General features: G+C 50.1%; 2 protein-coding genes across 2 annotated transcripts; both read left to right on the forward strand.

Moving 5' to 3' along the window:
• The first annotated feature begins 1,632 nt into the window (after positions 1 to 1,632).
• On the forward strand, positions 1,633 to 25,341 carry LOC142470889 (very-long-chain 3-oxoacyl-CoA reductase-B-like). The gene is made up of 11 exons (XM_075577691.1): positions 1,633 to 1,883; positions 6,016 to 6,062; positions 15,128 to 15,203; positions 15,459 to 15,569; positions 16,520 to 16,587; positions 17,434 to 17,478; positions 18,118 to 18,152; positions 19,414 to 19,495; positions 22,022 to 22,087; positions 23,438 to 23,587; positions 24,923 to 25,341. Exons 1-11 carry the CDS (start codon positions 1,715 to 1,717, stop codon positions 25,040 to 25,042), a joined length of 969 nt encoding a protein of 322 aa, XP_075433806.1. The 5' UTR covers positions 1,633 to 1,714; the 3' UTR covers positions 25,043 to 25,341.
• On the forward strand, positions 18,359 to 19,392 carry LOC142471437 (uncharacterized). The gene is made up of 2 exons (XM_075578240.1): positions 18,359 to 18,373; positions 18,486 to 19,392. The coding sequence occupies exons 1-2, from the start codon at positions 18,359 to 18,361 to the stop codon at positions 19,350 to 19,352; spliced, it is 882 nt and encodes a 293-aa protein (XP_075434355.1). The 3' UTR covers positions 19,353 to 19,392.
• Positions 25,342 to 27,228: the final 1,887 nt, after the last annotated feature.

The following is a 27,228-nucleotide window of genomic DNA, read 5'->3' on the forward strand; positions in this document are numbered from 1 at the left end:
TAAATTAAAGGGTTGAGCAGCGCCACCTGATGGGATAAGTGGGCATCACACCCAGGGGGATTTCTATGTTAATAGGGTCAGCGGAGCATCCTTTTGATGGGATAAGAGGGCGTCTCACACAGGGGGTTTCTATAAGATAATAGGGTCAGCGGTGCCTCCCTGTGATGGGATAAGAGGGCGTCACACACACGGGATTCCTATAAGGTAATAGGGTCAGCGGCGCCTCCCTGTGATGGGATAAGAGGGCGTCTCACACACACGGGATTCCTATAAGGTAATAGGGACAGCGGTGCCTCCCTGTGATGGGATAAGAGGGTGTCTCACACACACGGGATTCCTATAAGGTAATAGGGTCAGCGGCGCCCCCCTCTGATGGGGTAAGATTAGATATGTCCCAGGACATACTTGACAACGAGAAGTAACTCTCAATGTATTACTTGGTGGTAACACATTTTGTAGATAAATGAGAGGGCGTCTCACACGTTGCAGATTACTATCACAGATGGAACTTAAATTACATATCGGAAATCAGGTTTGCAGCCCAAAATAACCCTTTCCCCCTAAAATTTTAACTCTGGGTGCAGAATAATAACCCTATAACCCCATGGAAAGTGGCAATCGATGGGTGAGATAAAGTGGAACCGAATCGTTATTTTTGTAAACTGACATGCTGATTATAAGGAGGTGACGAATTATTTTATGTAGCAAATTGTATAAAGGTTGAATATGAAATATTATGACAATGGTGACATGTTATCAGTCTTCAAATAAAGTTATGTCTGCTATTAATATGGCTGCTGTTTTATTTGGTCACAATGACACAGAAGGGGGGGCTATGTGTCTGTCCCTCCCCCCGATGGGAGACTGGAACGGTGCTGACCACAAACAGGACTTGGACCGCGGGGATACCGATGCTTTCACTTTGAGCCGGTAGCCGGTTACCCCCCGCCCGCTTTCACTTTGAGCAGCCCTGCACCTCTGGAATGCCCTTCCCCTCAATACCCGACTAGCACCCTCTCTATCCACCTTTAAGACCCACCTCAAAACACACCTGCTTAAGCAAGCATACGAGTAGCTCCGTGGTTGATAATTAACACCTCATACCTAAAGCTTGGCCCCCTGCAGACGCACTTACCAGAACGCCCTCCTACTGTCTCGGTATGTTCTTCTTACCTACCAATTAGACTAAGCTCCTCGGGGCAGGGACTCCTCTTCCTAAATGTCACTTTTATGTCTGAAGCACTTATTCCCATTATGTGTTTCTTGTATTACTTGTTACTTATATGATTGTCACGTGTATTACTGCTGTGACGCGCTATGTACATTAATGGCGCTATATAAATAAAGACATACATACATAATAGACAGGTAAGGGGTAATGAAGGACGTGACGTTTATCAAACACAGTCATATTACCCCCTACCTGTCACAGACCTCACAAGTAACATCTAGGTTAGCACCTGAGATAGAAGCAGAAATAAGAGTGAGATCAGTTTGGACATGGTTGTGGAGTAATCGAGTTGATAATCCACATTCCACCGGAATTACCCAGAATTCTTTCTGCTTTGCCTCACCCGAGTCGGTTTAAATATGGATTAGTGTGGAACAAGGGGGAGGGTGTTTGTTTATCAGTAGGCGGGAGGCAGGGTCGATAGGGTTTCCTGAACTCTCGCTTCCTCACGCAGGGGCACAGGGTGCCAGTGAGGATCTAGAGATGGGTGCAGGGGAAGCATGTCTCCTCTCGCAGGGCTTGGCGCTGTTCGGAGCACTGGCGCTGGGTTTCCTCGTGATAACCCAAGGATGGAAGGTGGTGCGAGGTGTGAGAAGCCATATTATCTCGCAGTGGTGGAGGACGGACTTCAGGCAGTATGGAGCGTGGGCAGGTAACAGGCAGTGCCAGTCTCATTACACACACCGTGACATGTATGTACAGCGCGGGCAGTGCCAGCCTCCCCCTCACACACACTACTACACCATGTATACATAGCACAGGTACAGCGCGGGCAGCGGCAGTGCCAGCCTCCCCCTCACACACACTACTACACCATGTATACACAGCACAGGTACAGCGCGGGCAGTGCCAGCCTCCCCCTCACACACACTACTACACCATGTATACACAGCACAGGTACAGCGCGGGCAGCGGAAGTGCCAGCCTCCCCCTCACACACACTACTACACCATGTATACACAGCACAGGTACAGCACGGGCAGTGCCAGCCTCTCCCTCACATACCTCAGATTACAAGTTGTTTTTAATGAAGGTTAAAGTCCATATTTCCACACAGGCAGTCCTCGCTATCCAGCGTTTCACTTTACAACGAATGGCATATCCAACGCCTTACAATGCAACCCTAAGGGCCGTTTTTCGACGCCTGAATGCGTTATCCGACGCTCACCGCTACTGATTAACATGGGACTCGCTTTACAACGGTTTCACTATTGTATGTCTTTATTTATATAGAGCCAAAAGTGTACTCGGCACTTCACAAAGAATACAGTACAGGGAATTTTAAAAATACAATAATTGCAGCAAAAATCAGACAATAGGAAAGGAAATCCCTGCCCCGAAGAGCTTACAATCTAAGGTTTGAGGGGAAACTTACAGAGACAGCAGGTGAGGGAGTAAGTGCTGTAGATGGCAGTGCTTGGCCACAATGGGTGGTATAAGTGACTGTGGGACAATAGCCACGAGTGCAAGCTGTTGGGGTGAGTTTTAAGGTTAGTCAGTGTTAAATGAAAAGGTTAACACCATTTATAGGGGAAGAGATGGCAGGGAGGCGTGGGTGAGATCAGGTGTGTGTATGTCTGGCTTCAGGCTTAGGGGAGATCCCCAGCAGCGGGAAGGAGTAGATAGAGGGTGTGAATAGAGGATTTGTGGGGGTGATTTTTATTGCGGGGTATAGAAGTTGTTCGGAGAGAGGTGTATAAATAATGGTGCAGTGGGGAAGTTGGAGAGAACAGGGACATTCACCAAGGAGTGAGGAAACAGTAAACAGAAAAAGCAGTAGGGAGGGCATAGTGAGATACAGGAGGAGAGGGCATAGTGAGATGCAGGAGGAGAGGGCATAGTGAGATGCAGGAGGGAGGGCATCGTGAGATACAGGAGGAGAGGGCATAGTGAGATACAGGAGGAGAGACTTCCCAGGTACTGGAGGAGAGGGCATAGTGAGATACAGGAGGAGAGGGCATAGTGAGATACAGGAGGAGAGGGCATAGTGAGATACAGGAGGAGAGGGCATCGTGAGATACAGGAGGAGAGGGCATAGTGAGATACAGGAGGAGAGGGCATAGTGAGATGCAGGAGGAGAGGGCATAGTGAGATGCAGGAGGAGAGGGCATAGTGAGATGCAGGAGGAGAGGGCATAGTGAGATGCAGGAGGAGAGGGCATAGTGAGATGCAGGAGGAGAGGGCATAGTGAGATACAGGAGGAGAGGGCATAGTGAGATACAGGAGGAGAGGGCATAGTGAGATGCAGGAGGAGAGGGCATAGTGAGATGCAGGAGGAGAGGGCACAGTGAGATGCAGGAGGAGAGGGCACAGTGAGATGCAGGAGGAGAGGGCATAGTGAGATGCAGGAGGAGAGGGCATAGTGAGATACAGGAGGAGAGGGCATAGTGAGATACAGGAGGAGAGGGCATAGTGAGATGCAGGAGGAGAGGGCATAGTGAGATGCAGGAGGAGAGGGCATAGTGAGATACAGGAGGAGAGGGCATAGTGAGATGCAGGAGGAGAGGGCATAGTGAGATGCAGGAGGAGAGGGCATAGTGAGATACAGGAGGAGAGGGCATAGTGAGATGCAGGAGGAGAGGGCATAGTGAGATGCAGGAGGAGAGGGCATAGTGAGATACAGGAGGAGAGGGCATAGTGAGATGCAGGAGGAGAGGGCATAGTGAGATGCAGGAGGAGAGGGCATAGTGAGATGCAGGAGGAGAGGGCATAGTGAGATGCAGGAGGAGAGGGCATAGTGAGATGCAGGAGGAGAGGGCATAGTGAAATATAGGAGGAGAGGGCATAGTGAGATGCAGGAGGAGAGGGCATAGTGAGATGCTGGAGGAGAGGGCATAGTGAGATACAGGAGGAGAGGGCATAGTGAGATGCAGGAGGAGAGGGCATAGTGAGATGCAGGAGGAGAGGGCATAGTGAGATACAGGAGGAGAGGGCATAGTGAGATGCAGGAGGAGAGGGCATAGTGAGATGCAGGAGGAGAGGGCATAGTGAGATGCAGGAGGAGAGGGCATAGTGAAATATAGGAGGAGAGGGCATAGTGAGATGCAGGAGGAGAGGGCATAGTGAGATACAGGAGGAGAGGGCATAGTGAGATGCAGGAGGAGAGGGCATAGTGAAATATAGGAGGAGAGGGCATAGTGAGATGCAGGAGGAGAGGGCATAGTGAGATACAGGAGGAGAGGGCATAGTGAGATACAGGAGGAGAGGGCATAGTGAGATACAGGAGGAGAGGGCATAGTGAGATACAGGAGGAGAGGGCATCGTGAGATGCAGGAGGAGAGGGCATAGTGAGATGCAGGAGGAGAGGGCATAGTGAGATACAGGAGGAGAGGGCATAGTGAGATACAGGAGGAGAGGGCATAGTGAGATACAGGAGGAGAGGGCATAGTGAGATACAGGAGGAGAGGGCATAGTGAGATACAGGAGGAGAGGGCATAGTGAGATGCAGGAGGAGAGGGCATAGTGAGATGCAGGAGGAGAGGGCATAGTGAGATGCAGGAGGAGAGGGCATAGTGAGACGCAGGAGGAGAGGGCATAGTGAGACGCAGGAGGAGAGGGCATAGTGAGATGCAGGAGGAGAGGGCATAGTGAGATGCAGGAGGAGAGGGCATAGTGAGACGCAGGAGGAGAGGGCATAGTGAGATGCAGGAGGAGAGGGCATAGTGAGATGCAGGAGGAGAGGGCATAGTGAGACGCAGGAGGAGAGGGCATAGTGAGATACAGGAGGAGAGGGCATAGTGAGATATAGGAGGAGAGGGCATAGTGAGATACAGGAGGAGAGGGCATAGTGAGATACAGGAGGAGAGGGCATAGTGAGATGCAGGAGGAGAGGGCATAGTGAGATGCAGGAGGAGAGGGCACAGTGAGATACAGGAGGGAGGGCATAGTGAGATACAGGAGGAGAGGGCATAGTGAGATGCAGGAGGAGAGGGCATAGTGAGATACAGGAGGAGAGGGCATCGTGAGATACAGGAGGAGAGGGCATAGTGAGATGCAGGAGGAGAGGGCACAGTGAGATACAGGAGGGAGGGCATAGTGAGATACAGGAGGAGAGGGCATCGTGAGATGCAGGAGGGAGGGCATAGTGAGATACAGGAGGAGAGGGCATAGTGAGATGCAGGAGGAGAGGGCATAGTGAGATACAGGAGGGAGGGCATAGTGAGATACAGGAGGGAGGGCATAGTGAGATACAGGAGGAGAGGGCGTAGTGAGATACAGGAGGAGAGGGCATAGTGAGATGCAGGAGGAGAGGGCATAGTGAGATACAGGAGGGAGGGCATAGTGAGATACAGGAGGAGAGGGCATAGTGAGATGCAGGAGGAGAGGGCATAGTGAGATACAGGAGGGAGGGCATAGTGAGATACAGGAGGAGAGGGCATAGTGAGATGCAGGAGGAGAGGGCATAGTGAGATACAGGAGGGAGGGCATAGTGAGATGCAGGAGGAGAGGGCATAGTGAGATACAGGAGGAGAGGCTTCCCAGTTATTGGGGGACAGGAAGTGTACAAAGAATCACAGCTTTTAGAAAGTAAAGTTCTCGCAGCTGCAGAGTTGTTGTCCGGAGCCCCGATCTTCCTCCAATCGTCACCTCCAAGTTTAACTCCACACACTGAAATGTTACACTCCGATGTGACACACGACCACTTCCAGAGCGGGTACCGCTGGATAAGCGAGGACTGCCTGTATTCAGAATATATACACGATTTGAATGAACAGCACATATACACACACATCCTGCTCTATGTGTATATACATTGTCAACTATTCTCTTTTTTTTTCATATAGTGGTAACGGGTGCAACGGATGGTATAGGAAAAGCGTATGCTGAGGAGGTAATGTCTGTATGCCTGTATCTGTCTGTGTGTGTGTGTGTATCCGTGTGTGTGTGTGTGTGTGTGTGTATCTGTCTATCTGTGTGTGTGTGTGTGTGTGTGTGTGTGTACCCGTCTATGTGTGTATCTGTCTATCCATCTGTGTGTGTGTGTGTGTGTGTATCTGTCTATCTGTGTGTGTGTGTGTGTCCGTCTATGTGTGTATCTGTCTATCTATCTATCTGTGTGTGTGTGTGTGTGTATCTGTCTATCTGTCTATCTGTGTGTGTGTGTGTCCGTCTGTGTGTGTGTGTATCTGTCTATCTATCTGTGTGTGTGTGTGTGTGTGTGTGTATCTGTCTATCTGTGTGTGTGTGTGTCCGTCTGTGTGTGTGTGTGTGTGTGTCCCCGTCTATGTGTGTATCTGTCTATCCATCTGTGTGTGTGTGTGTGTATCTGTCTATCTGTGTGTGTGTGTCCCCGTCTGTGTGTGTGTGTGTGTGTGTCTGTGTGTGTGTGTGCCTGATGGGCAGCCAGAGTGCTCCCCTCGGCCAGGAGAGATGTGGCGTGGGGCAGTATCCGGGGGCAGGTGGAGGTTGCTTGGTGCGCCCGGGGTCTCGGAAGTAGAAGAAAGTGAAAGGTGCTGCCGTGCGGTGCTGATGCGGTGGTGTGCTGCACCCATGGAGTTTCTTCCGGCACTGACCGGGGGGCGTGGGACAGGCTGGTCGTGGAGTTGCCCCGGGAGGGGGGCCAGGATCCTGCGCGGAGCAGTGACAATGATGTGGCTGGTCACCGTTTTGGAGACTATTGTACTGGAGGATGAATCCCCAAAACTTCTACTGTGCGCTGTCTCTCGTGTCGCCCTCCTCTCGTGTCGCCCTCATCTCGTGTCGCCCTCATCTCGTGTCGCCCTCATCTCGTGTCGCCCTCATGTCGTGTCGCCCTCATGTCGTGTCGCCCTCATGTCGTGTCGCCCTCATGTCGTGTCGCCCTCATCTCGTGTCGCCGTGTCAACCGTTGGGTTTGTCCTGTGCTCCATAAGCATCCTTTTGGCTTTTTAGCAATGTTCCTGGCGCCCCGTTTCTATTCCTACTTCCATCTACGCCGAGCCCGCGCCAACACTGCACCATCTATTCAACGCCTTGACAAAGTGCCTCACAGCACGAAACGCGTAGGAGTGTTGTACTCTTTACCGTTTTTTTAATGCAGCTTGAGTAAATATATTTTTATTGCCACGTGACCTGCTTTTTGCCGCTGTGCGCCACAAACTACACTTTGCCCATATTCTCGGATTCCGGATTCCGGATGTGGTTGCCCCTGAGGACCTGCAGGGGAGTAACAGCGAGTACCGTATGAAGGAAAAAAAAACGTTACATCTATGGCGCTTCGCCAATATGGCATATAAAAGAAAAATACTTTATACAACCAGATGAAAGGTGGTATCCACGTGAACTCTCCTCGTGAAGACGATAAATCGTGTAAAAGAAATAAAAACAAACATGGTGTAAGACAATCACTAAACAAACACACAACGCCACTCACAAATGTTAGACAAACAATAGCTGAGACAAAACGAATGACTGATATATAAAAATAACATTTAATACAATAGCTCATTAAAATGAATAATATCACTAAAACAAAGGGTCACACGTGCACTCCAACCGTGGCCGGACTGGCCGCTTACCAGACACTATAGAGTAGAAGGCAGTGGATAAATCTGAGCGTATTCCCCTCTCGTGATGGTGAAAATCAGTGTCCAAACGTCTCATACGATCAGCAGGAGCTTCGGAGGGGGACCCTCCCTGCCTCCCACACCACGGACCTCCGCAGGGCAGACGCACAGGGCCGCGTGTCGCAGGAGAAGGCGTCGTCACCTGCGCAGCAGCAGCGCAGGGTCCACGCCGACAGCAGCAGCCCAGCGGTGTCATCAATGTCCTGTTCAGCGCAGCAGCCGCCGTAGACAGGAACAATGGCCGCGATAAGTCCGTGGAGATGGTGTAGTATCAGCTGTGCACGCATAGACCACCCAACGCGTTTCGGAAGACTGCGCTTCCTTCCTCGGGGGTAGAAAAGTAGTTCCTCAGTCATAAAACGTCCACGTTTAAGTAGTCCCGATTTAAAGGTATAACAACCCAAATAGAGAATGGACATGCGCAATGGCTTGAAAAATTAACCAAAGGTCTCAGCCAACAACACTTAAAGACATACAGCATTACAAATACATATACATACATAAACCTAATATCAAAAGAAGGCTAATGGTAGCCACCTATAATGAAATATAGCTGGAAATAAAAAAAGAGAGAATAAAAGAATACATAATATACAAATACATGACTGAATAGAAAATTCTTAACAATTAATAATGGATGACATAGACGTCTCAATGGTATTCCACAATAAGATATGTATATTTTAGGATGGTATTTAGCTCCAAGGCAATCTATGTAAGAACCTGGAAATGGACCAGAGAATGAACCGATATAGAATGGACAGTGTGCAAAAGGAAAAAAAATAGACCCTATGACCTTGAAAATATGGGTCACCAACTATTCCAACCAATAGCTCGAGCACAACGTCATATATAGTCAAATGTTGAGTGCTCGGCACAAATTCAACCCGTACCATATAGGTAGGAAATAAATAAAAAAAAGTGAATAAACTATCTATATTAACTACAAAATGTGCAATACCTCATATAATAATGAACTATGTGTAACGTAATATATACAATCAATATAATCCACAATCCCAGTGATTTAAGTGTAATGTAAACCTATTAATAAGCAATTAAATAAATCGATTCAATTAATGTGAAACCCAAAAAAAAACCCCCATGTAGATGTCAAGTGACAAAAGGAGCAGGATGACCTATTTGATGATTTATTTGTTAATAAGAAAATGCTTTGAGGTCGAACTCGATATTAAGACCCAGAGATGCCAGCGTCTGGAGCTCATATATCCAAAAGGACTCCTTTTTTTTTGCCCAGGCAGGATATTGATATTGCCTCCCCGCCAATTTGGTGCAAGTGCCTCTATGGCCATACATTTTAGTCCTGCGGGGGGGTCCCTGTCATGTACCTGGAGAAAGGGATTCGACACATTATGCGTGATCAAACCTTTGGTGATATTGTAGACGTCTTCGTATAAACGGCGTTTGATGGACCTCGTGGTCGTTCCCACATATTGCAGACCGCAGGGACATTCCAAAAGATAAATAACGTTTGTGCTGTTGCAATTAATGTGCTGTTTAATATTATACATCTTAGAGGTAACCATAGAGGAAAATTAAGTTCTTTTTAAACTGTATTTGCAGGCTGTGCACGCACTGCAAATAAAGTAATTGTTATGTGCTTTCTTCCGCATGAGAGGACAGCTATGTGCCAATTTCTGTCCAATATTTGGTGCTTTTGTAAACACAATGTTAGGTCTGCTGGGTAGTATATTTGTTAGATCCTTATCCTTCATAAGGATTGGCCAGTGCTTATATAAGATCTTCTTTATATTGGAGGCCAATGAGTTATATTGTGTAATAAATGATATTTTGGATGTTGTCTCGGTTATCTTTTTATGCTGAAGAAGCGTGTCTCTATCTAGCAATTCGACCTCAGATATAGTCTGATCTAAACCACATCTTGGGTATTGGGTATTCCCTTTCGATAAATTTATTTTTTAATTCTTGTTCCTGTGTCTGAAAAGTAATATTTTTTGAACTGTTCCGTTTTAACCTGATAAGTTGATCCACGCAGGGTTGTGATGGCTGTTGGCGTGCAAATAATTATTGGCTTGAACGGATTTAAAAAAAAGTTTTCGTGTGGAAAGTGTTATTTTCTATATATATATATATATATATATATACATAAATCTAAAAACTCAATAGAAGTGTTGCTGGAAGTGAAAGTGAATTTAAGATTAAACAAATTATTGTTCATATACTCTTGAAATGATAACAACTCTAGTGGGGTGCCTGACCAAATGAAAAAATGACATCAATGTAGCGCCGCCATAGGACCAAGTTCGTTTTTTTTTGTTTGTTTAGTGAGTACCGTATATATTATGGATCTCCCTAAGGAGAGGAGAATGGATGATATCCTCACTAACATCTCCTGGGATTAATGTGTCAACTCTAATGACTTGGGGACTGGATAACTGCATCCTTAATTATTATATCTCCCCTGTATGGTTTCCTCTGTACATACGATTGGATCTTAAGGGACATAGCATTTGAGCTCCTACAGAACTCTCTATACATACCATCTATTTGGCCTGAGACGCGCGAGCACACACTCTAAAGACGTATCAGATGTGACACTCTTTAGATTCTGTGCCCAGGACATACGTGAGAACGAGCGGTAACTCTGTGTATCACTTCCTGGTATCACATTTTTATAAATAAATAAATCAATCAAATCCTTCTGTGTGTGTGTGTGTGTGTCTCTGTCTCTCTCCATCGCCTATCTCATACACATAGACGCACATACACAAACACGCACGCAGTCACGCACATACATAGTCGTGTGTGTGTGTGTGTGTGTGTGTGTGTGTGTGTGTGTGTGTGTGTGTGTGTGTGTGTGTGTGATAGGGGGTGTTTATAGAAGAGAGAGAGGGAGCATAAGCGGGAGAGTGTAAGGGGGGCGAGATACAAAAGACAGGGTGTGAGGAGACGGGGGTTGGGGTTCCCCAGAATGTCATAATCGAATTCTGGGGTTCCCCAACAAAAAAAAAAGGTTGAAAACCACTGGTGTAGACAGACAGATATCTAGATATCTAGACAAACATCTAGACAGGCAGAGGGATATCTAGACAGGCAGAGGGATATCTAGGCAGGCAGAGGGATGTCTAGACAGGCAGACGGATATCTAGACAGGCAGAGGGATATCTAGACAGGCAGAGGGATATCTAGACAGGCAGAGGGATATCTAGACAGGCAGAGGGATATCTAGACAGGCAGAGGGATATCTGGATGGATATCTAGATCAATACATGGATGGATGGATGGATATCTGGATGGATGAATGGATATCATGAATGGATATCTGGATGGATGAATGGATATATGGATGGATGAATGGATATCTGGATGGATGGATATCTGGATGGATGGATGAATGGATATCTGGATGGATGTATGGATGGATGGATGAATGGATATCTGGATGGATGGATGAATGGATATCTGGATGGATGGATGGATGGATGAATGGATATCTGGATGGATGGATATCTGGATGGATGGATGAATGGATATCTGGATGGATGTATGGATGGATGGATGAATGGATATCTGGATGGATGGATGAATGGATATCTGGATGGATGGATGGATGGATGAATGGATATCTGGATGGATATCTGGATGGATGAATGGATATATGGATGGATGGATGAATGGATATCTGGATGGATGAATGGATATCTGGATGGATGGATGGATGAATGGATATCTGGATGGGTGGATGAATGGATATCTGGATGGATGGATATCTGGATGGATGTATGGATATCTGGATGGATGGATGAATGGATATCTGGATGGATGAATGGATGGATGGATGGATGGATATCTGGATGGATGAATGGATATCTGGATGGATGAATGGATATCTGGATGGATGGATGAATGGATATCTGGATGGATGGATGGATGGATGGATGAATGGATATCTGGATGGATGGATGTATGGATATCTGGATGGATGGATGGATGGATGAATGGATATCTGGATGGATGAATGGATATCTGGATAGATGAATGGATATCTGGATGGATGGATGAATATCTGGATGGATGGATGGATATCTGGATGGATGAATGAATGGATATCTGGATGGATGGATGGATATCTGGATGGATGGATGAATGGATATCTGGATGAATGGATGGATGGATATCTGGATGGATGGATATCTGCATGGATGAATGGATATCTGGATGGATGGATATCTGGATGGATGGATGTATGGATATCTGGATGGATGGATATCTGGATGGATGGATGGATATCTGGATGGATGGATGGATGAATGGATATCTGGATGGATGGATGAATGGATATCTGGATGGATGGATGGATATCTGGATGGATGGATGGATGAATGGATATCTGGATGGATGGATGAATGGATATCTGGATGGCTATCTGGGTATCTGAATGGATATCTGGATGGATGGATGGATGGATGGATATCTGGATGGATGGATGAATGGATATCTGGATGGATGGAGGAATGGATATCTGGATGGATGGATGGATATCTGGATGGATGGATGGATGAATGGAAATCTGGATGGATGAATGAATGGATATCTTGAATGGATGGATGAATGGATATCTGGATGGATGGATGAATGGATATCTGAATGGATGAATGGATGAATGGATATCTGGATGGATGGATGAATGGATATCTGGATGGATGGATGAATGGATATCTGAATAGATGAATGGATATCTGGATGGATGAATGGATATCTGGATGAATGGATATCTGGATGGATGGATGAATGGATATCTGGATGGATGAATGGATGGATGGATGAATGGATATCTGGATGGATGGATGAATGGATATCTGGATGGATGGATGAATGGATATCTGGATGGATGAATGGATATCTGGATGGATGGGTGGATGGATGGATGGATATCTGGATGGATGGATGAATGGATATCAGGATGGATGGAGGAATGGATATCTGGATGGATGGATGGATATCTGGATGGATGGATGAATGGATATCTGGATGGATGAATGGATATCTGGATGGATGGATGGATGGATATCTGGATGGATGGATGAATGGATATCTGGATGGATGAATGGATATCTGGATAGATGAATGGATATCTGGATGGATGGATGAATATCTGGATGGATGGATGGATATCTGGATGGATGGATGAATGGATATCTGGATGGATGGATGGATGGATATCTGGATGGATGGATGAATGGATATCTGGATGGATGGATGGATGGATGAATGGATATCTGGATGGATGGATGGATGAATGGATATCTGGATGAATGTATAATGGATATCTGGATGGATATCTGCATGGATGAATGGATATCTGGATGGATGGATATCTGGATGGATGGATGGATATCTGGATGGATGGATGGATGGATATCTGGATGGATGGATGGATGAATGGATATCTGGATATCTGGATCGATGGATGAATGGATATCTGGATGGATGGATGGATATCTGGATGGATGGATGAATGGATATCTGGATGGATGGATGAATGGATATCTGGATGGATATCTGGGTATCTGAATGGATCTGGATGGATGGATGGATGGATATCTGGATGGATGGAGGAATGGATATCTGGATGGATGGAAATCTGGATGGATGAATAAATGGATATCTGGATGGATGAATGGATTAATGGATATCTGGATGGATGAATGGATATCTGAATAGATGAATGGATATCTGGATGGATGAATGGATATCTGGATGAATGGATATCTGAATGGATGGATGGATGGATGGATATCTGGATGGATGAATGGATATCTGGATGGATGAATGGATATCTGGATGGATGAATGGATATCTGGATGGATGGATGGATGGATGGATATCTGGATGGATGAATGGATATCAGGATGGATGGAGGAATGGATATCTGGATGGATGGATGCATGGATATCTGGATGGATGGATGAATGGAAATCTGGATGAATGAATGGATATCTGGATGGATGATGAATGGATATCTGAATGGATGAATGGATATCTGGAGGGATGAATGGCTATCTGGGTGGATGAATGGATATCTGGATGGATGGATGAATGGATATCTGGATGGATGGATATCTGGATGGATGGATGGATATCTGGATGGATGGATATCTGGATGAATGGATATCTGGATGAATGGATATCTGGATGAATGGATATCTGGATGGATATCTGGATGGATGGATGGATATCTGGATGAATGGAGGAATGGATATCTGGATGGATGGATGGATGGATATCTGGATGGATGGATGAATGGATATCTGGATGGATGGAGGAATGGATATCTGGATGGATGGATGGATGGATGGATATCTGGATGGATGGATGGATGGATGGATGGAAATCTGGATGGATGAATTAATGGAAATCTGGATGGATGAATGAATGGAAATCTGGATGGATGAATGAATGGATATCTTGATGGATGGATGGATGGATGAATGGATATCTGGATGGATGGATGAATGGATATCTGAATGGATGAATGGATATCTGGATGAATGAATGGATATCTGGATGGATTAATGGATATCTGGATGGATGAATGGATGAATGGATGGATGGATGGATGAATGGATATCTGGATGGATGAATGGATATCTGGATGGATGGATGAATGGATATCTGGATGGATGGATGAATGGATATCTGGATGGATGAATGGATATCTGGATGGATGGAGGAATGGATATCTGGATGGATGGATGGATATCTGGATATCTGGATGGATGGATGGATGGATGAATGGAAATCAGGATGGATGAATGAATGGATATCTTGATGGATGGATGAATGGATATCTGGATGGATGGATGAATGGATATCTGGATGGATGAATGGATATCTGGATGGATGAATGGATGAATGGATATCTGGATCGATGGATGGATGGATGAATGGATATCTGGATGGATGGATGAATGGATATCTGGATGGATGGATGGATGGATGAATGGATATCTGGATGGATGGATGGATGGATGGATATCTGGATGGATATCTGGATGGATGGATGAATGGATATCTGGATGGATGGATGAATGGATATCTGGATGGATGAATGGATGTCTGGATGGATGGATGAATGGATATCTGGATGGATGAATGGATATCTGGATGGATGGATGAATGGATATCTGGATGGATGGATGGATATATGGATGGATGGATGAATGGAAATCTGGATGGATGGATGGATATCTGGATGGATGAATGGATATCTGGATAGATGAATGGATATCTGGATGGATGGATGCATGGATATCTGGATAGATAGACACACACACACACTATACCAATATATTTCTATTGACCCCAGCTGGCTCGCAGGGGACTTAATATTGTTCTGATCAGTCGGTCTCTGGAGAAGCTACAGAGAGTGGCAACAGGGATAGGTAAGTGGGGTATTTATCTTCTCTCTGACAGCCTTCTGGGGGACGGGGGGTCTACACTCTGATTTATATGGGGCAGTTCCTGGGGATCTACAAACTCATGGGGGGGCAGATTGCCTTGAGGAATTGCATGGGGTAGTAGATTTCTGGCCTGTTGGGGCAATTTGGGGGGTAGATTTAACAGCCATGTGGCAGTTACCCAGGGTAATTCCAGGAGCGGGTTTACCTCGCTCCACTTTCCTTGCTTCACATTCACAGAGCAGCAGTGTGGACGCAAAACCAGGATAATCCAGGCTGATTTCACGAGGGGTTCTGAGATTTACCAACCAATCGAGGAAGCGCTGAAGGATCTGGACATCGGAGTCCTGGGTAATTCGGATCGAAAAGGAAGTGACTTTAGATTCTCAGGACATCAAAGGGAACTGGATCCCTCAGCATTCTGATGTTAGATCACACAGTCCTGGGTGTATATGTAATGTGGGGTGACCTGACTGCAGAGTATCAGGGACAGGCTCACACAGTCCTGGGTGTATATGTAATGTGGGGTGACCTGACTGCAGAGTATCAGGGACAGGCTCACACAGTCCTGGGTGTATATGTAATGTGGGGTGACCTGACTGCAGAGTATCAGGGACAGGCTCACACAGTCCTGGGTGTATATGTAATGTGGGGTGACCTGACTGCAGAGTATCAGGGACAGGCTCACACAGTCCTGGGTGTATATGTAATGTAGGGGACCTGAATGCAGAGTATCAGGGACAGGCTCAAACAGTCCTGGGTGTATATGTAATGTAGGGTGACCTGGCTGCAGAGTATCAGGGACAGGCTCACACAGTCCTGGGTGTATATGTAATGTGGGGTGACCTGACTGCAGAGTATCAGGGACAGGCTCACACAGTCCTGGGTGTATATGTAATGTAAGGTGACCTCCTGACTGCAGAGTATCAGGGACAGGCTCACACAGTCCTGGGTGTATATGTAATGTAGGGTGACCTGACTGCAGAGTATCAGGGACAGGCTCACACAGTCCTGGGTGTATATGTAATGTGGGGTGACCTGACTGCAGAGTATCAGGGACAGGCTCACACAGTCCTGGGTGTATATGTAATGTGGGGTGACCTGACTGCATATTATCAGGGACAGGATCACACAGTCCTGGGTGTATATGTAATGTGGGGTGACCTGACTGCAGAATATCTGGGACAGGCTCACACAGTCCTGGGGGGTGGGAGTAGGGGTTAAATATGATGTAGGGTGACCCCGTTGATGCAGATTATCAGGAATTAGGAGTCACGCCGTTTTCTCTCTGATTGAATCAGTAAATAACGTGGGGATGACATATGCTGAAGGATTGACTGAATTTCTCAATGTCCCAGATATACAAAAGGTTAGTGCTGTGTATAGCGATCCCAAGTATCTATACGCTGATAGTAAGCAGGCCGCTCTGTATAATTAAGCTAAATATCTATTTCTTAACGAGCTCTAACGAGAGCAGCGTGCGCTGTATATTCCCCTGTGGGAATTTGTCCTGGTGCTTTTCATGATTAGGATTTGAGGCCTGGACATGAAACCCTATTAAATGTCCAATACTATGCGATGGGGGTTACACAGGCCAGGGAAGGGGTTACAGGGCTGAGCGCTCTCACTATAAGGCAGATCCTACAGATGGTGCTAATGGGGGAGATACCGGCAACAGCGGCGACCCCAGAAGGAAGGAGCCAGAGGATAATGTGTTACCTTCCCCTGTCCTGCTGTGAGACGGGGGTTACACCGGCCAGGGAAGGGGTTACAGGGCTGAGCGCTCTCACTATAAGGCAGATCCTACAGATGGTGCTAATGGGAGAGATACCGGCAACAGCAGCGACCCCAGAAGGAAGGAGCCAGAGGATAATGTGTTACCCTCCCCTGTCCTGCTGTGAGACGGGGGTTACACAGGCCAGGGAAGGGGTTACAGGGCTGAGCGCTCTCACTATAAGGCAGATCCTACAGATGGTGCTAATGGGAGAGATACCGGCAACAGCAGCGACCCCAGAAGGAAGGAGCCAGAGGATAATGTGTTACCCTCCCCTGTCCTGCTGTGAGACGGGGTTACACAGGCCAGGGAAGGTGTTACAGGGCTGAGCGCTCTTTCTCTCGTTAGATGTAAGGTCCCATATATAGGATGCTAGGAGACAGTGACAGGGTACAAGGAATATTGATTAAATTTTAATTATATCTTTATCTCTTCCATCAGCGTATAGCAGACATAATTAACTGCAACATAATGTCAGTAACACAGGTAAGTCTGTCCCTCCCCCTGCAGGGTGACACAGTGACAGACAGAAGGGAGCTATGAGCCTGTCCCTCCCCCTGCAGGGTGACACAGTGACAGACAGAAGGGAGCTATGAGCCTGTCCCTCCCCCTGCAGGGTGACACAGTGACACAGACAGAAGGGAGCTATGAGACTGTCCCTCCCCCCGCAGGGTGACACAGTGACACAGACAGAAGGGAGCTATGGGTCTGTCCCTCCCCCCGCAGGGTGACACAGTGACAGACAGAAGGGAGCTATGAGCCTGTCCCTCCCCCTGCAGGGTGACACAGTGACAGACAGAAGGGAGCTATGAGCCTGTCCCTCCCCCCGCAGGGTGACACAGACAGAAGGGAGTGATGAGTATGTCCCTCCCCCCCACAGGGTGACACAGTGACAGACAGAAGGGAGCTATGAGCCTCGACCCCCCCCCCCCCCCACAGGGTGACACAGTGACAGACAGAAGGGAGCTATGAGCCTGTCCCTCCCCCCGCAGAGTGACACAGACAGAAGGGAGCTATGAGTCTGTCCCTCCCCCCGCAGGGTGACACAGTGACACAGACAGAAGGGAGCTATGAGTCTGTCCCTCCCCCCGCAGGGTGACATAAATTGTGTCCTTTCTTTTACAGATGACTGGAATTGTACTTTCAAAGATGATGCAGAGGTAACTTGTGTGTGCGTGTGTTTGTATATATATATATTTGATGATCGGGGAACATTTCTGGAACTTTCTCTGCGACACTGCCCTGAACGGCACTACATACTTACATACATACATACATACATACATACATGCATACGCATGTAACCCCTGTGTCTGCCCAGCAACACCAGAGCACTGCCCCCTAGCAGGTTCCTCTCCATTGACATATGACGGTTAAGCCAGTGGGAGGCTGGTGAAGGAGGAGGGACTGTGAGAGGGAGGGAACCTTAAGTGCTGGGGGCAGCCAGGGCAGATCAGAGCTGCATGGAGCTGAGGTGGTGAGGCTGCACCCAGAGTCCCCAGCGCCCAGAGTCCCCAGCGCCCAGAGTCCCCAGCGCGCAGAGTCCCCAGCGCCCAGAGTCCCCAGCGCCCAGAGTCCCCAGCGCCCAGAGTCCCCAGCGCCCAGAGTCCCAGCACCCAGAGTCCCCAGCGCCCAGAGTCCCCAGCGCCCAGAGTCCCCAGCGCCCAGAGTCCCCAGCGCGCAGAGTCCCCAGCACCCAGAGTCCCAGCACCCAGAGTCCCCAGCACCCAGAGTCCCCAGCGCCCAGAGTCCCCAGCGCCCAGAGTCCCCAGCGCCCAGAGTCCCCAGCGCGCAGAGTCCCCAGCACCCAGAGTCCCCAGCGCCCAGAGTCCCCAGCGCCCAGAGTCCCCAGAGTCCCCGGCGCCCAGAGTCCCCAGAGTCCCCGGCGCCCAGAGTCCCCAGCGCCCAGAGTCCCCAGCGCCCAGAGTCCCCAGCGCCCAGAGTCCCCAGCACCCAGAGTCCCCAGCACCCAGAGTCCCAGCACCCAGAGTCCCCAGAGTCCCCAGCGCCCCCAGCGCCCAGAGTCCCCAGCACCCAGAGTCCCCAGCGCCCAGAGTCCCCAGCACCCCGAGTCCTCAGCGCCCAGAGTCCCCAGCACCCAGAGTCCCCTGCACCCAGAGTCCCCAGCGCCCAGAGTCCCCAGCACCCAGAGTCCCCAGCACCCAGAGTCCCCGGCGCCCAGAGTCCCCAGCACCCAGAGTCCCCAGCGCCCAGAGTCCCCAGCACCCCGAGTCCCCATCACCCAGCTTCCAGAGTCCCCGGCGCCTAGAGTCCCCAGCACCCAGCGCCCAGAGTCCCCAGCGCCCAGAGTCCCCAGAGCACCCAGCACGTGTCCCACAGGAGAGCGGATCAGGGAGTGAGCTGCAGAGAAGCAACGCATTTCTCTCTCTTCTCCCCTCTTTCTTTCTCTCTCCCCTAAAGGAAGAAAGGTGTGATTATAAACCTCTCCTCTGAAGCTGGCGCCCGTCCTTATGCTAAGATAACAGTATACAGCGCCACCAAGGTACAGAAGGTGTATACACGCACACATTGTGTATTCCCTCTCTCCCTCTCTCTATCTCTCCCTCTCTCTATCTCTCCCTTCCCCTCTCTCCCTCACCTCTCTGTCTATCTCCCCCCTCTCCCTCTCCTCCCCCTTCCCCCTCTCTCCCCCATCACCCTCCCTCTCCCCCCATCACCCCCTCCCTCTCCCCCCATCATCCCCCCTCTTTCCCTCCCTCTCCCTCCCCATCCCCCCCCGCCAACTCTCCTCGCTGAGCTTGCACTGCCGACATGCACCCCTGCACCTCTTGGCGGGTATGTGCCCGGTATTAACTCTCTGGAGAGCACCCTCTCTATCCACCTTTAAGACCCACCTTAAGACACACTTGCTTAGCGAAGCATATGAGTAGCACTGTGGCTAACACTATACACCTGATACATAAAGCTTGGCCCCCTGCAGACGCACTTACCAGAACTCCCTCCTACTGTCTCTGTACGTTCTACCTACCTACCAATTAGACTGTAAGCTCCTCGGGGCAGGGACTCCTCTTCCTAAATGTCACTTTTATGTCTAAAGCACTTCTTCTTATATTATGTCACGTATATTAGTGCTGCGACGCGCTATGTGCATAGATGGTGCTATATAAATAAAGATATAAATACGCGCATGCGTGTACACATCTTCCACCTGTCCTCTCCTCATCATCTCTTCCTCCTCTTCATCATCTCCTCCTCTTTATTATCTCCTCCTCTTTATCATCTCCTCATCTCCTCTTAATCACCCCCTCATCATCCCCTCCTCCTCATCATCATCCTCCTCCTCCTCCTCATCATCATGTCTTCCTCCTCATCTCTTCCTCATCTCCTCCTCCTCATCTTCTCTTCATCATCTCTTCCTCTCTATCATCTCCTACGCCTCACCTCCTCCTCTTTATCATCTCCTCCTCTTAATCATACCCTCCTCTTAATCATCTCATCATCGTCTCCTCCTCCTCATCATCATCATCATCATCTCCTCCTCATCATCATCAACTCTTCCTCCTCATCATTATCTCATCATCATCATCTCCTCCTCCTCTCCATCATCTCCTACTCCTCATCTCCTCCTCTTCATCATCTCCTACTCCTCATCTCCTCCTCATCTCCTCCTCTTCATCATCTCATCTCCTCCTCTTAATCATCTCCTCCTCTTAATCATCTCCTCCTCTTCATCATCTCCTCCTCCTCTTCACCTCATCATCATCATCTCCTCCTCCTCGTCATCATCATCATCTCTTCCTCCTCATCTCCTCCTCATCCTCATCTCCTCCTCCTCTCTTCTTCATCAGCTCCTACTCCTCATCTCCTCCTCTTAATCATCTTTTCCTCTTAATCATCTCCTCATCATCGTCTCCTCCTGCTCATCTCCTCATTATCATCATCTCATCATCATCATCTCGTCATCATCATCTCCTCATTATCAACTCTTCCTCATCTCCTCCTCCTTATCTCCACCACCTCATCTCCTCATCATCTCCTCCTGATCTCCTCCACCTCATCTCCTCATCATCTCCTCATCATCATCTCCTCCACCTCATCTCTTCCTCATCATCATCTCCTCCTTGTCTCCTCCACCTCATCTCATCATCATCTCCCCCTTCTCATCCTCATCTCCTCATCATGATCTCCTCCTCATCATTTCCTCCTCATCTCCTCCTCCTCCTCCTCCTCCTCCTCCTCCTCATCTCCTCATAATCAACACTTCCTCATCTCCTCCTCCTTATCTCCACCACCTCATCTCGTCCTTATCATCATCTCCTCCTCCTCATCATCTCATCATCATCTCCTCCTCATTATCATCTTCTCCTCATTATCATCTCCACCTCCTCCTCATCCCCTCTTCATCATCATAATTTCCTCCTCCTTATCTCATCCACCTCATTTCCTCGTCATCATCTCCTCCTCCTTATCTCCTCCACATCATCTCCTCATCATCATCTCCTCCTTGTCTCCTCCTGATCATTATCTCATCATCATCATCTCTTTATCCCCTACACATCATCATCTCATCATCTCCTCTTCCTCATCCTCTCATCCTCGTCTCCTCCTGATCATCATCATCATCATCTACTCATCCTCATCATCATCATTTCCCCATCTCCTCATCATCATCTCCTCATAATCAACTCTTCCTCATCTCCTCCTGATCATCTCCTTATCTCCACCACCTCATCTCCTCATCATCATCCCCTCTTCATCATCATAATTTCCTCCTCCTTATCTCATCCATCTCATCTCCTCATCATCATCTCATCTCATCATCTCCTCCTGATCATTATCTCCTCCTCATCATCCCCACCTCCTCCTCCTCATCATCTCCTCCTCCTCATCTCCTCCTGATCATTATCTTCTCTTCCTCATCCCCACCTCCTCCTCCTCATCATCTCCTCCTGGTCATCTCCTCCTCATCTTCTCTACCTCCTCTGCATCATGTCCTCCTCACCATCTCCTTTTTCTTTTGTATATTTATTTTTTAATACTGTCCCCTTCTGTCCCTCTCCCCCTCCAGGCCTTTGTAGATTTCTTTTCCAAAGGTCTCCACCATGAGTATAAATCAAAAGGCATCATCGTCCAGGTAATTACCCAAAACCCCGTCTGTCACCTTTTTGTGTGTGTAACCCTGTGGGGGAGGGACAGACTCATAGCTCCCTTCTGTCTGTGTCACCCTGCGGGGGGAGGGACAGTCTCATAGCTCCCTCCTGTCTGTGTCACTGTGTCACCCTGCAGGGGGAGGGACAGACTCATAGCTCCCTTCTGTCTGTGTCACTGTGTCACCCTGCGGGGGGAGGGACAGGTTCATAGCTCCCTTCTGTCTGTGTCACTGTGTCACCCTGCGGGGGGAGGGACAGGCTCATAAGTCCCTTCTGTCTGTGTCACCCTGCGGGGGGAGAGACAGACTCATAGCTCCCTTCTGTTTGTGTCACCCTGCGGGGGGAGGGACAGACTCATAGCTCCCTTCTGTCTGTGTCACTTTCACCCTGCGGGGGAGGGACAGTCTCATAGCTCCCTTCTGTCTGTGTCACTGTGTCATCCTGCGGGGGGAAGGGGGGACAGTCTCATAGCTCCCTTCTGTCTGTGTCACCCTGCGGGGGGAGGGACAGACTGATAGCATCACCTCTCTCTGTGCACTGTGTCACTGTGTCACCGCTCTCTGTACAGTGTGTCACCTCTCTTTATAGTGTGTCACTGTCACTTCTCTCTGTACAGTCTCACTGTGTCACCTCTCTCTGTGCAGTGTGTCACTGTGTTACCTCTCTTTGTGCAGTGCCACTATGTCACCTCTCTCTGTGCAGTGTGTCACCGTGTCACCTCTCTGTACAGTGTGTCACTGTGTCACCACTCTCTGTACAGTGTGTCACTGTGTCACCTCTCTCTGTACAGTGTGTCACTGTGTCACTTCTCTCTGTACAGTGTGTCACTGTGTCACTTCTCTCTGTACAGTGTGTCACTGTGTCACCTCTCTCTGTACAGTGTGTCACTGTGTCACCTCTCTCTGTACAGTGTGTCACTGTGTCACCTCTCTCTGTACAGTGTGTCACTGTGTCACCTCTCTCTGTACAGTGTGTCACTGTCACCTCTCTCTGTACAGTGTGTCACTGTGTCACCTCTCTCTGTACAGTGTGTCACTGTGTCACCTCTCTCTGTACAGTGTGTCACTGTGTCACCTCTCTCTGTGCAGTGTCAGTGTCACCTCTCTGTACAGTGTGTCACCTCTCTCTGTACAGTGTGTCACTGTGTCACCTCTCTCTGTACAGTGTGTCACTGTGTCACCTCTCTCTGTACAGTGTGTCACTGTGTCACCTCTCTCTGTACAGTGTGTCACTGTGTCACCTCTCTCTGTACAGTGTGTCACTGTGTCACCTCTCTCTGTACAGTGTCACCTCTCTCTGTACAGTGTGTCACTGTGTCACCTCTCTCTGTACAGTGTGTCATGCCTCTCTTAGTCTCCACCAACATGACACAAAGGATCGGGATTAATGTCTTTGTGAAGAGCTCGGACAGTTTTGCCCGCGACGCACTGAACACGGTGGGATATGAGTCTCGTACCAGCGGCTGTCTCTCTCACTCTCTGCAGGTACTTCCTCTCTCCCCCCTCCTCCTTCTCTCTCTCCCCCTCCTCCTTCTCTCTCCCCCCTCCTTCTCTCTCCCCCCCTCCTTCTCTCTTCTCCCCCTCCTCCTTCTCTCCCCCCTCCTCCTTCTCTCTCCCCCCTCCTCCTTCTCTCTCCCCTCCTCCTTCCCTCCCCCCATCTCCCCCTCCTTTTTTTCCCTCCCCCCATCTCGCCCTCCTTTTTCTCCCCCCCCCCATCTCCCCCTCCTTTTTCTCCCCCTCCTTTTCTCCCCCTCCTTTTTCTCCCCCTCCTTTTTCTCCCCCTCCTCCACTCTCCCCCCCCTCCTCTCTCTCTCCCCCCTTCTCCTTCTCTCTCCCCCTCCTCCTTTCCTTCTCTCTCCCGCTCCTCCTTTCCTTCTCTCTCCCCCTCCTCCTTTCTTTCTCTCTCCCCCTCCTCCTTTCCTTCTCTCTCCCCCTCCTCCTTTCCTTCTCTCTCCCCTCCTCCTTTCCTTCTCTCTCCCCCCTCCTCCTTCTCTCTCCCCCTCCTCCTCTCCCTCCTCCTCCTTCTCTCTCCCCCTCCTCCTCTCCCCCTCCTCCTTCTCTCTCCCCCCTCCTCCTCTCCCCCCTCCTCCTTCTCTCTCCCCCTCCTCCTTCTCACTCCCCCCTCCTCCTTCTCTCTTCCCCCTCCTCCTTCTCACTCCCCCCTCCTCCTTTTCACTCCCCCTCCTCCTTCTCTCTCCCCCCTCCTCCTTCTCACTCGCCCCTCCTCCTTCGCACTCCCCCCTCCTCCTTTACTCCCCCCCTCCTTCTCACTCCCCCCCTCCTTCTCCCTCCCCCCCTCCTCCATCTCTCTCCCCCCCTCCTCCATCTCTCTCTCCCCCTCCTCCTTCTCTCTCCCCCTCCTCCTTCTCACTCCCCCCCCTCCTCCTTCTCACTCCCCCCCTCCTTCTCACTCCCCCCCTCCTTCTCACTCCCCCCCTCCTTCATCTCTCTCCCCCTCCTCCTTCTCTCTCCCCCCCTCCTCCTTCTCTGCCCCCTCCTCCTTCTCACTCCCCCCTCCTCCTTCTCTCTCCCCCCCTCCTCCTTCTCACTTCCCCCTCCTCCTTCTCTCTCCCCCCTCCTCCTTCTCACTTCCCCCTCCTTCTCACTCCCCCCTCCTCCATCTCTCTCCCCCTGCTCCTTTTCTCTCCCCCTCCTCCTTCTCTCCCCCCTCCTCCTTCTCTCCCCCCTCCTCCTTCTCACTCCCCCCCCTCCTTCTCACTCCCCCCCTCCCTTCTCACTCCCCCCCTCCTTCTCTAGCCCCCACTCCTCCTTCTCTCTCTCCCCCCCTTATAATACACATCTCTCTCCCCCTCTCCACAGAGTTACGCTATACCTTTGCTGCTTCCCAATTCCCTCCTTTACTCCTCTGTCTTCTCCTCCCTCGTGTCGTTTCTGGAACATTCCACGCAAGAGCGGCAGCCACTCGCGAAGGCCGAGTGACCGCGGCTAGCGAGAGGACGGAAAAGCCGCGCCCTCGCAGGTAGCCCGGAGAAACAGGAGCATCAAATACTGCGGCAGGACGATGGCGGTGGGAGAATATCCGTGTCCATAAGGAAAATCATATCAATCAGGGGTGGGGGGGAGGACGCGCGCGCGCTCTCTCTCTCTCGCGCTCTCTCTCGCGCTCTCTCTCTCTCGCGCTCTCTCTCTCTCGTACGTACGCTCTTCCCGCCCCTCCCCACAACCAAGGACCAAAACTTTAATCTGTTGTATAATAATAAAATTATCTTTTCAACTTTTCAGTGTCTCCGTGTCTCAATGTCCCAGCGCCCCAGCTCCCAACTGCCCCAACATCTCAGCGCCCCAGCACCCCACTATTCCCAACGTCCCAGCATCCTCAGCGCCCAAAAATCCCATCGCCCCAACGTCCTAAGCGTCCCAGCGCCCCAACATTCCAACAACCCCTACGTCCCAGCGCCCCAACATCCCAACATCCCAGCGCCCCAACATTCCAACAACCCTACGTCCCAGCGCCCCAACGTCCCAGCGCCCCAGTGCCCCCAACGTTCCAGCGCCCCAACGTCCCAGCGCCCCAGTGCCCCAACGTTCCAGCGCCCCCAACGTTCCAGCGCCCCAACGTCCTAAGCGTCCCAGCGCCCCAACGTTCCAACAACCCTACGTCCCAGCGCCCCAACGTCCCAACGTCCCAACATCCCAGTGCCCCTACGTCCCAGCGCCCCAACGTCCCAACAACCCTACGTCCAAACGTCCCAGCGCCCCAACGTCCCAGCGCCCCCAACGTTCCAGCGCCCCAACAACCCTAGGGTCCAAACATCCCAGTGCCCCTACGTCCCAGCGTCCCTTTCTTCCCGGCGCCCCAGTGTCCCACGCACATCTTGTATCCCTCCCGGCCCGGCTCGGCTCCTAGACCGTTTACATCAGTGGCTCCTCAGGAGGCGTTACCTTATTCAGGGTGCTGGGTTCGTGCGGCTGGGGAATGAGGTAGCAAAGATGGTAATGATGGTGGGTCCCAGGAACGTTTTGTGAGACAACACGACCCTCTTTATTCACGCCGCCTTACACTAGGGTTCTTCTCATTCAAACACGGTACGCCAGTATTGGTGGCACCGGTTTCACGTGGCCTTTTGTGCCCCAGGCGCCCGCTCTTCACCCAAATGCCTGGATCCTACTTAATGGACCTGTCCCGTCTGCGTAAGGTTCCGTTACTCTCACTATGGGGCCCCTTCTCTGGCCCTCACCGACCCCATATAGATAGGGGGATCTACACCCCACTCCTGTCTCTGAACGACCTTCTAGACAGATTAGGATTTGGGGTCTGCCTGTAGAGCTCATCCTATGGCACCCCCAGGGACCCTCCTCATAAGGACCTCTGAAGTGTGACGGCCTTCTCTTCTGTGAACCGTTGGGTTCACCGTGGCCATATCTCGGGACCGTACTTGAATGGTCACTGTCCCTAACTAGAACATAATACACAGGGACTGGTTCTTCCTATATAATCAGGAACATACTTCTTAACTATATACACTGAGGCTCCTCCACTATTGCCCTACAGGAACCTCCTGTCACCTTGCAGGGGGAGGGACAGACTCATAGCTCCCTTCTGTCTGTGCCACCCTGCAGGGGGGAGGGACAAACTCATAGCTCCCTTCTGTCTGTGTCAGCCTGCGGGGGGAGGGACAGACTCATAGCTCCCCTTCTGTCTGTGTCACCCTGCGGGGGGAGGGACAGACTCATAGCTCCCTTCTGTCTGTATCACTGTGTCACCCTGCGGGGGGAGGGGACAGACTCATAGCTCCCTTCTGTCTGTGTCACCCTGCGGGGGGAGGGACAGACTCATAGCTCCCTTCTGTCTGTGTCACCCTGCGGGGGGAGGGACAGACTCATAGCTCCCTTCTGTCTGTGTCACCCTGCGGGGGGAGGGACAGGCTCATAGCTCCCTTCTGTCTGTGTCACCCTGCGGGGGGGGGGGGGGGGGACAGGCTCATAGCTCCCTTCTGTCTGTCACTGTGTCATCCTGCGGGGGGAGGGACAGGCTCATAGCTCCCTTCTGTCTGTGTCACTGTGTCACCCTGCGGGGGGAGGGACAGACTCATAGCTCCATTCTGTCTGTGTCACTGTGTCACCCTGCGGGGGGAGGGACAGGCTCATAGCTCCCTTCTGTCTGA

This window comes from Ascaphus truei, chromosome 20 (genome assembly GCF_040206685.1).
Source record: "Ascaphus truei isolate aAscTru1 chromosome 20, aAscTru1.hap1, whole genome shotgun sequence".
Classification (NCBI taxonomy): Eukaryota; Metazoa; Chordata; class Amphibia; order Anura; family Ascaphidae; genus Ascaphus; species Ascaphus truei.

Coding starts and splice junctions, on each gene's coding strand:
- LOC142470889 (XM_075577691.1), top strand. CDS start 1,715: ATGGGTGCAGGGGAAGCATGTCTCCTCTCGCAGGGCTTGGCGCTGTTC. Junction 18,153..19,413: donor CTTTCAAAGATGATGCAGAG/GTAACTTGTGTG, acceptor TCTCCCCTAAAG/GAAGAAAGGTGTGATTATAA. Junction 19,496..22,021: donor CAGTATACAGCGCCACCAAG/GTACAGAAGGTG, acceptor CTCCCCCTCCAG/GCCTTTGTAGATTTCTTTTC.